The 10,151-nt window shown below is 38.2% G+C and overlaps 1 protein-coding gene across 2 annotated transcripts; it reads left to right on the top strand.

Moving 5' to 3' along the window:
• The first annotated feature begins 1,660 nt into the window (after nucleotides 1-1,660).
• On the top strand, nucleotides 1,661-9,758 carry LOC104452656 (protein TIC 62, chloroplastic). Of its 2 annotated transcripts, none has more exons than XM_010067118.3 (17): nucleotides 1,661-1,869; nucleotides 2,869-2,986; nucleotides 3,070-3,142; nucleotides 3,230-3,281; nucleotides 3,447-3,623; nucleotides 3,978-4,059; nucleotides 4,156-4,228; nucleotides 4,306-4,416; nucleotides 5,152-5,295; nucleotides 6,511-6,644; nucleotides 6,980-7,171; nucleotides 7,244-7,300; nucleotides 7,464-7,655; nucleotides 7,727-7,897; nucleotides 8,768-8,952; nucleotides 9,251-9,341; nucleotides 9,421-9,758. In XM_010067118.3, exons 1-15 carry the CDS (start codon nucleotides 1,698-1,700, stop codon nucleotides 8,880-8,882), a joined length of 1,863 nt encoding a protein of 620 aa, XP_010065420.2. In that variant the 5' UTR covers nucleotides 1,661-1,697; the 3' UTR covers nucleotides 8,883-8,952; nucleotides 9,251-9,341; nucleotides 9,421-9,758. The 2 variants fall into 2 exon arrangements, with proteins under 2 accessions (XP_010065420.2, XP_018715350.2); XM_018859805.2 differs by lacking the exon at nucleotides 1,661-1,869 and adding an exon at nucleotides 1,876-2,049.
• The last annotated feature ends 393 nt before the right edge of the window (nucleotides 9,759-10,151 follow it).

Below are 10,151 nucleotides of genomic sequence, written 5' to 3'. Positions count from 1 at the left end.
CATTACCGTATAATAAAGATGCAATTGGGATTTGCCTACTTAAAAAGACTTCATTACCATAATAAAAAGAATGTATAAGGCATCGGATGTTCAAAGCATCGGAACGGAAGATTATATAGGTGAAATGGGCAATTGGGTAATTGCCATTAAGACTAGGAATGGATGGAACTCTAGCATTTAAGAAAAAGCCATTTTGAAAAGATGCACATTGGATTTTGGAAGAACATTTTGCTTTCTTTTTGCTGGTGTTATAAGGTTTCCCTAAAATGAATAATTAATGCACACGTGCCAGCTAATGGTTTCAACATGGAAAATAATCTTTGAAATTTTAGAATTAAGACATTTTAAATAAAACGGAGAATTTGGTTAGGATATTTTTTTTGCTAAATATTTCCAACTTTGTTTTTTTTTTTATTATTATATCCAATTTGAGTTCATTATCATGACTGCTAAGCTTCGTCAAGCTCACCCATGGCCATTCAAACTTTGTCTAGCTTAATGATTGCCATTCGAGTTTCATCGAACTTGCACAACAGCAGGAGTTTTTCCGTGATCATGGCCATGCCCGAATGAGCTTCATCTAGCTCAACCATGTGGCTGGATTTTCTTCAAGTTCGCGGCCATGGCCATTTAAGATTTTACGTTGGTGGGGATGTTAAATTTGGTGGGTATTTGTTTGGATTTGGTGGGAATTTATGTTGAAGAAGAAAAGGGGGAAGAAGATGATGACGATGATAGTTGGGGAGAGAGAGAAAAAGAGAGAACATTGAAAAAATATATATATGAATTCAAGTCAACGAATTTCTAACAACGTCGAGCCATGTCATAATATTTCTTACAGCCTTAATGTCAACAAATTCCATCGTTGGACCGATCAAGGATTAGTGGTAATGCCTTTCAAAAAGTACATGAATGGTTCCGAACAAGAATTGAAGTAGTGTTGTACAGTACTCTCCATTAGGGTTGCCTAACAATAAACGAAGAAGTCGTCAATTGTCAATCTACAAAAAAGCTTCCGAGACATTACAAAATGATGTGCATCACAATTGATTAGACTTTGGATCTTTGACTCAATCTACTTACTTACAAGCACATATATATTTATACTAGAATAGGATCACCATACATTTTAAATTAATGAAATAAAATAATATGTAAAAACTTTGCTTGCCAATCATCTTAATCATCGCATAACACGATTTTGTGCATCTATGCTAACCTGTAGTCATATCAAACCTTAAAAAAAAAAAAAAATGCATGGATCTCTTATGATTTTTATGTTTTGTAAATATCTGCGATTGAGGTGCCCACCTAAATTTGCTTGGTTACTAGTACAAATATAAAAATAATCTGACCAAAGATCGGTAACTCGATATATAATTGGAGGAGGGAAGAAAAGAAGATAACTCCCAATTGAATTATAAATAATAGATTGGGAAGGAAAAAAATAAAAATAAAAATAAAAAGCAAGTAGCCACCATTAGCCACCACACAACATCATATGCAACTAGATTACCATGGGACCCATCATATCCACAGAGTTCCACTTCTGCCAGAACTTGCAGTTGCTGATAGCAAAGCCAAAAACAAAGACGAAGCAAAAACTCAGTAAAATAAATTATATATATAATAAAAAAACTCTTCTTCTTCTTCTTCTTCTTCTTCTTCTTCTTAGCTCCTGGAGTCCTCTCGTAGCCATGGAGTGTCGCTCGTTGCAGGCGCCGAGCGCCAACGCCATCGCCTCCTCGCGAACTGGGCCGCTCGAGAAGCCGTTCCTTCACGGCCAGGTGCTGCAGCTGCCGAACAATGCGAGGCGGTACCGGTTCGTGGGGAAGACGAGGCCCCTCGAGCTCAGGGCTCTGGCTCCAGGTCGGTATGCCTATTCTGCCGATTATTTCATGCCCCCTTTTTTTCTCTTTTCGCCTGAAAACGCTAGGGGCTTCGCCTCGATCACGTTGTGCGCGGGAGCGTGGAAGGGAAGATGGGTGGTGCAGCACAATGTCGTTTGCGGCGGCGTCGTTCTGGTCGAGGAAGATGTAGTTTTCGATGGTGGGTTTTTCTATGCTTGGAGGAAATCTGGAAGTGGAGATATGGAAGCAGTGTGTTTTTTGGGATACTGGGTTCTTGTTTGGGGGGTTTCGTGATTTGGAAGTGGCATTTCGATTGGGCATTTGAAACTGTTTTGCTAATGAGATAGTGAAGTTGAACAGTCTAGTGTAATCTGTACCTTTTTCTTCTTTGGACTTGCATTTCGTAATGCTAATTGAAAGTAATAGGTGATAAGATGAACCTGAATGCGGAACGTTCTGTGGTTGAAGTGGCAGTACGTGATCACATTGGGGAAAAGTAACGCATGGCAATGGTGGTGGCGGGTGGTGGTTGATGGCGATTTTTTTTTGGGGGGGGGTGGTAAATGATGAATAGTCTTTATGCAGTGCATGTTATGATATCATGGATCGGTGAGGTGAGGAACGCCAATTCTTCAATTCTAGCGTGTAGGAAGTTAGAGTCCACAATTTAATTGGCATAATGCTTAAATGGGCATGAAATTGGAAATGGAGGCTCCCATTTCTAAATCGCGACTTGAATTTCATGCATCCCAGTCAGGCTGTATGCATTTTTTAATTTGTTTCATTACTGAATGTATTGGTCTCTTGTTTGTACACAATATTGCATTGGCGGTAGATTGGGCATCATTTTTAGGACTAGATATTGAAGTCATTAATAAAATTGTAGAAGCAAGACTAATGCAATTATCATTTTCTTTTGGCCAGAACTGAAACTAATAGTACTAACCTCATTGGAAGTATCATGGCTTCTCCTAGGTAGCTATCTGCATTATGATTAAAATTTTCATCAATCCTGTAGGTGCAACCAGAATGAGCTTTGCAACAACAGAAGCAATACCAAGTGATGTTGATAAGAAAGATGAGGGTCTTGTATTTGTTGCTGGTGCCACTGGAAAAGTTGGATCACGGACTGTGAGGTTGCTTTCCAGAACTTACACTTCCAATGCAAACTGTTTTATACCTTACTTTCGTTTGATCAAGAGGATGGATTCTTCTTTAGGGAGCTTTTGAAATTAGGATATCGAGTAAGAGCCGGTGTGCGAAGTGCTAAAAGAGCAGTAACTCTTGTGCAGGTAGAAGGTTTGGTTGATCTTAACTTGCTCTCCATAGCTTGCCAGTTTCCTGCTATAATGACTCAGTTAATGACAAACTTCTTGCAGAGTGTCAAACAGATGAAGTTTGAGGGGGATGACACAAAGGAGGGGTTTAAACGTAAGAAAATAAAATATGGAAAGCTGGGAGTTATGTTCTGTTTCTTTCTTTCTAAATAATTCGAAGAGGAAATTTCCAGACGAAAGAAGAGTAGTACAAATCCATTATTGTTTATAAGATACTCTGTGATAACAAATAACGGCTATTTTCTGGTTTTTAGCCCAGCTGTAGAGAAGCTTGAAGTTGTGGAATGTGACTTGGAGAAGCCAGATCAGATAAGGCCAGCCTTAGCCAATGCTTCTGTGGTTATATGCTGCATTGGTGCAAGCGAAAAGGAAGTTTTTGATGTGACGGGCCCATACAGAATTGACTATATGGCTACGAAGAACCTCATTGATGCAGGTAGATAAAGTCCATACACCATATAATTGTTCATTAGTTTCAAAATCAAGGGGGGTCTCTTGAGTCCTGGCCAACGAAGATCATTTTCTTTAGCGCCTCTAGATTCTTATGCAACAATTAGATCGTTAGGTTTTTGCATAATGTAAGATCATTGAACTACAAGAGTAACAAATGAAGACTTGGCCATGAGAATTGAGGAAGCAATTTGCAAAATCTTTATTGGATCTTTTACATTCATTAAAATAACCTGGTGAAACTGAATTTGACTAAACTTTATGAAAGAGAACTGTAGTTTTTATATGTGCCTTCTCTTGAAGTTGGCTCCATCAAATTGTGTTATCTCTGTTTGGACAGCAACTTTGGCCAAAGTTAACCACTTCATCATGGTTTCATCTTTGGGAACAAACAAGATCGGATTTCCTGCGGCTATACTGAAGTAAGTGGGCTTTTTTTTTTTTTTTTTTTGTGAGACTATTCTCTATTCATAAAGATATTTAAACATGATCAATTGACTGCTTTCTTGCCCCTTAAGTTTGTTCTGGGGAGTGTTAATCTGGAAAAGAAAAGCTGAAGAAGCACTTATAGCCAGTGGTATTCCTTACACTGTGAGTATTTCTTGAATCAACTTTTCAGTTGAACACAGTTTTTGAATAATCTTACTAATCTACAAGTTTTAATTCAGATAGTGAGGCCAGGGGGAATGGAGCGGCCTACTGATGCTTATAAAGAAACTCACAATGTTACTCTGTCAGAGGAAGATACTTTATTTGGAGGCCAAGTTTCAAACCTTCAGGTAAAGTTGTCAAGTTTATTTGCATATATGCATAAGTCAGCAAGCAATTTTAGATTTTCTAGCTATCAAGAAACTGAAGACATTTCTTTTTTACTGAAGGGAAAAAACCAAACGGTATATAACTTTAAAGAAAGTAAAGATATTATTTTCTGAATATACAGAACACTTTGCTGGGAGGTGTATTTTGTTTGCTTTTGGTCTGGGCGAGTGAAGCAGATGGGCCAAGCAACATTCTGAATTAAGATTTTTGCATCTTTGCATGAGATCTAAGATTCATATAGTTGATCCCATTTAGTGGGATAAGGCTTCATTTATTGTTGTTGTTTTTGCACGAGATTTAGGCTTATTGGCAGTGGCAGGACAAAGTTCCACACATTGTATGTTCTGTTTTTAATCTCTTTCATATCACCTTTTAGGTGTATCAGGTTTGTTCTATCATTTCAACTCATGCTCCTTACTGCTGTGCAGATCTGTCTGAATTAATAGTATATGTATGAGGTCTTGCACTTGTTAAAATTCCACCTCAAAAATGATGAATTGAGGAGTCACTTTTACTGTTTTTGCTAGCATTTCAGTTTGCATTCTGAATAAATACTGCATATATTTATTCTCTGTTTTGAATGAAAAAGATTTCCACCCTTGCAGCACTTGTGGGGGAAAGTGTTCTCAGGGATAGTGTCACACATTTTCAATATTGCCAATGGTAGGAAAGGCATTTCTGATTTACTATTTCAGGTGGCAGAACTCATGGCAGTCATGGCCAAAAACAGTGGCCTTTCATACTGTAAAGTGGTGGAAGTGATTGCTGAAACAACTGCTCCACTGACTCCCATGGAAGAGCTTCTTGCTAAGATACCATCACAACGCCAAGGACCACAGGTATGACTCTTTCCATGTATAACCTGCTAAACTTGAAGTTTCTATCAATATTATTATAATGCCTTTTACAATTATTCACAAGAGGAAAACCAGAATTTCATTACTTCTTTTAGAGTGTTTTTGCTTGTCTTAGCATGTTATGGCACTGAAAGGTAGTTAAAAGTCAAATCTAACATGCTTGTAGTAATGAGAGTGAGGTATTTTTTTGCAATTCAGGTTTTCCTATGAAAAAGGGTATTAATGATTATAGTTACAAAGCATAGGCTTAAATTTGTCATGGTTAAGCAACTTCGGTCTATAAATTGTTGTTTCCATGCTAATGGTGATTTCTTAATCTTCACACTTTGTAAAACTCTGACGCTGATTTTTTTTTTTTTTTGGGTCTGTAACTCTGATGCTGATGTTATAAGCAATAATTTTTGCAAAAACTGTTCTTGGTTAAGCATGCTTTTTGACACGGTCAAATCCTCCTAGTTAGAAATTAGTCATTGTTGATCAACTGTTGCTCCCAAAAGTTTGAGGTATGGGCAAACATATTAGCATTGTATATCAGGGTTGTATATGTCTTAGTACTCCCTTTGGTGTTTAAGCTATCTTATACAATGACATATAATGTAGCAACAACCACATCAAATAATTGCCAGAGGGCAAACAATTGTGACAGGCTTAATGACAACAAGAGGGAGTACAAAGATTCAAACCCTTCACCCGAAGCTACAATACCATGTTGAACAACTATTTTCTGAAATGTATAAACTAACAAAATGTGCTCAAAGTTTCTATCAAGCATATATCTGGATAGTCATGTAGTGACTTGTCCTTCTCGTCTTCATGCTTAGTGGATTAGATTTGGTTTTGCTCCATACGGAAGATTTCATTAATTCAAATCTTCTATGAAGACACATTTTTGTATTGTAATTTTTAATTAATGTCCTTCTTGTGCAGTAACAATGTAGATGAAATAGAAATTTGGAAAAGAAGGATGAGTAATTCATATCTTTTAAAAATCTAGCGAACTCTTCAGGAACTAAAGTTCACAATTCCACATCTAGTTCTGCATATAAAGTTCATATGATTTAACTCACTGCACTTTTAGAAGTGTGAAATGAGGTTTCCCAAGATGAGATTTTCCTGTGATCTTTTAGAGGTGAAGAATCTGATTTAGTTCACTGTGCTTTTAGAAGTGCACACTGAATTTTTAAGAAATTTTCTCAGGAACCTGGTGCTTCTGATGATACTTCTCCTGCACCTTCTAATGTACTCACGTCGGTGTCTCCAAACACCCCAGTTGTTGAGGAAATTTCCCAAAGCAAAGCAGTTGCAACTAGGCCACTCTCTCCGTACCCTGTGTATGTCATTCCGTATGGCTGCATCTCTCTCTCTCTCTCTCTCTCTCTCTCTTGCACGCGCGTGCACAGACATGCATGCATATGAGCGAGCATGCACACACACATGCCCGTGCACACACCCCCACTCACCCACACGCTCATGCATGTTTGTGCAAGCCAGACTTTGGCCATTTCAAATACGTAGAAAATTAAAAGTTCAAAATTCTAGATTTTACTTCCAGCATCATATTCCTGTTTACACAGCAAGTGCATACTTATCATGTACCCACTATCTATGAACATAACGCAAGAGAAGTATATATGTAACTCGTTTCTTTTTTTGATTTTCGCTGCAGTTACAATGATCTGAAACCACCTACTTCCCCCACTCCAACTCCACCTGGTATACAAAAAGCAAATCCAGATACCATCACATGGAAAGATGCTTCAGACAGTCCAACAAGTGCAGAAGAGTCTAGCTCTAGTGTCAATGAAATAGAAGTGAAACCTACACCTGAGAAAGCAAAACTTCTCTCTCCCTATGCTGCGTGAGCTAAATTTGAACATTTTGCAAATTGAATTATCTAGTGATTTATCTAAACGCTGCGTTTATTTGACAGATATGAAGAACTGAAGCCTCCAAGCTCACCCAGCCCCACACCAAGTGGTCCCAAAATGTAAATTTAAAAAAACAGATTGTAGTTCAAGCACCGGATTCCTGTTTCCAGAGCAAGCACATGCTTATCATATCTCCCATGCTTTTCATCGGTATAACTGCAAGAGAAGCACTGAAGGACCCCTTTTCTTTTCTTTTAATTTCTTTTCTGTTTTTGGTTGCAGTTCCGAAGATCTGAAACCACCTATATCACCTACTTCAACTCCACCTAGTGGACAACAAGAAAATCCTGATACTGTCTCCAAGATCGGTCCTTCTGACAGTCCAACAAGTGGACCAGATTCTCTATCTAGCATTGATGAAATAAAAATGAAAGTACCAGCTGAGAAGGCAACACCACTTTCTCCCTATGTCATGTAAGCAAACTTTCTCTTTATTCCAAATTGAGATACTCAATAGTTGCATCTAATGGCTGCACTGCTGTCAGATTCAACGAACTGAAGCCGCCAAGCTCACCTAGTCCCAAACCAAGTGGTCCCAAAACAGTGCTTCCTGTTATCTCTAAAACAGATGAAGTTTTGATCCCTGTTGCTGGAGGCAACAATGTGGCAATTGAAAGTTCTACGAGTGTTGAAAGTTACCAGTCGCCCTACTATGTGTAAGTGCTTTTCCTGTTCTTACAAGTTGTCCACAATTTTCATATCAGCTCAGTGTCACTGTGCTGCCAAGCTTTTTAGTATGTCTAATTGTGATGATAAGTAAATTGGTTGGTCTCTTGCCTGTAGCTCTCGGTTGTTAAGTGAAATTCGTATGACGTACTTGCTAATAGCTCTATTTGACCTGTATGCATCATAAGATGGGAGAGATGTGGTGACTCAATGCACCAGCAAGTACATGATCATGCTGAAGAAGCAAGTTGCAAGATCAGAAAACTTGGTTTTATTCTACATCTAATGGAAGTTTCTAATGAGTTCTGGTTTTGGGCACTTATTATAGGAGGTTCTGCCATTGAAAGCTATTGTAAACCAAGTTATAGAAAGATTTTGAGATTGTATTCTTCACAGTGAGAAATAAGGACATTTAGAAAAGCCAATCCACATATCCATCAGGAAAAGCAACTTCTGAAGTCTCTTACTGCAAGCATCATCTGGTCATGTTACTTTCTAGCGTCCACCTTTGAGTTTCATGTTGCTCTACTTCTACCTATCTTCTTTATTTGGATCACGAGGATAAGGTAGCAAAACTTTTGACCCAATGAAGTGCCTTGAACACTGCGAGGACTGGGTAAGGCACAATATGAAGCCTTAATGACTGCCTTTACATGACATCATTTGCCATTGGCATTGTCAGGAATTAGCTCTACTCCTTTCATTCTATTCAGAACACTTCACTTGAGTGGGAAGAAATAGTGTTCTATCTTGCATTTTGTCCTGTAGTGTTTGAATTTCTAATGTATTGGAACCATTAATTTGTAGTTTATGTTGTAATGGCCTCTAGCCTTGGTACATTATCTTTACCTTGTCATCAGATATGAAGATTTGAAGCCCCCTACTTCGCCATCTCCCAGTGTACCAGTCATACAGCCTGCATCCTCAGTCTCTGTGGACGTTTCAGGAAATGGTGCTCCAGAGCCTCAGCCTTGATGACAAATAATCCAGAAGACCGAGAGGAACATGAAGAGAGAAAACTGGGGCCACTATCTCCATATCCAGTGTAAGCTTTTTATAAGTGTCAATACTTGCTTCTTGGAGATTGAGATCCTTTATGAGTTGAGGATTTAGATGCATAATGAACAATATTTACTAATACATTAGCAGGCAGCCCTTTAGGTGCATTGCTTGTTTTTGCTGGTTTAGTATTTAACAGATGTGATTTGGGTTGTCAGGGCGCACAATTGAATGTTACATTATGTTTAACTGCTTATGTTCATAATTTCTATACAACACACTACCTTATGCAAATTCTCTGCTATCATGTTCATAAAATCTTTATTTGTTTCTCTGCTGAGCAGTTATGAAGACCTAAAGCCTCCAACGTCCCCAACGCCATTCCCGAAGAATTTTTGAATCTTTGCATATATTCACCTTGAAGATCCAAATTAGGTACTGCCGTTAGATTATGCTCATTCAATCAGTTAAAAATTATATTATCTTTTAACTTTGTCTCTTGTTATTGCGACAGGATGGCCAGAATCTATGTTTGCACGTTGGGATCATTCGTGTTTTACAGCACCATTCATGCTGGAGGAGAATGAGTGGGCTGGCCATGGAAGATCAACCATCATTCAATTTTATGAGATTACCTGTGAGCCCAATTTTCCTTTCTGCCTTTGTATCATTGCGACAAAATTTGTCGATTTGTGACTGCAGTAAGTAGTGTTTCATTTGATGCCCCGATGGCCAAAGTCCACCAGCACGTTCAAGTTTTCCTTTATCCTAAATTTATGAGTGTTTCATGTATCACAGTAAACGCTTATTTGCAATTTAATTGGACATATACATAGCATCGAGCATAGCTTACATTTGGTTACACCTGCAATTTAATTGGATATACACACAGAACTGACTTGGTAAGTTTCCCTCTTTGATTACCATGAGCTATATTATTTCTAAACGCAGTACTTGCTCAATTGCAGGCTAAGTCGGGGAAATTTTTTTGAGAAATCCCAGATGTATATATGTAGAACACTTTCATCTACTATAAAGCAAACAAAAGGGTCCGTAGAAATTGGTCCAAAGGCCTATGCTCCCTTTTAGTTTTGCTTATTTAATTCATTTCCATATGAGAGTGATAGACGACAGGTCAAGTAGAGGTGACAAAAACCGGTTATGGACTCATATTTTAATCTGAATTAATGAGTTAGGTGATTCACGGGCTGTCTAAGATTTCAGATATAGCTGACAATGGATTTA

The sequence above is a fragment of the Eucalyptus grandis genome, chromosome 7 (genome assembly GCF_016545825.1).
Source record: "Eucalyptus grandis isolate ANBG69807.140 chromosome 7, ASM1654582v1, whole genome shotgun sequence".
Lineage (NCBI taxonomy): Eukaryota > Viridiplantae > Streptophyta > Magnoliopsida > Myrtales > Myrtaceae > Eucalyptus > Eucalyptus grandis.
Note: the sequence above shows the minus strand (reverse complement) of the source record. Positions and strands in the feature narration are given on the sequence as shown.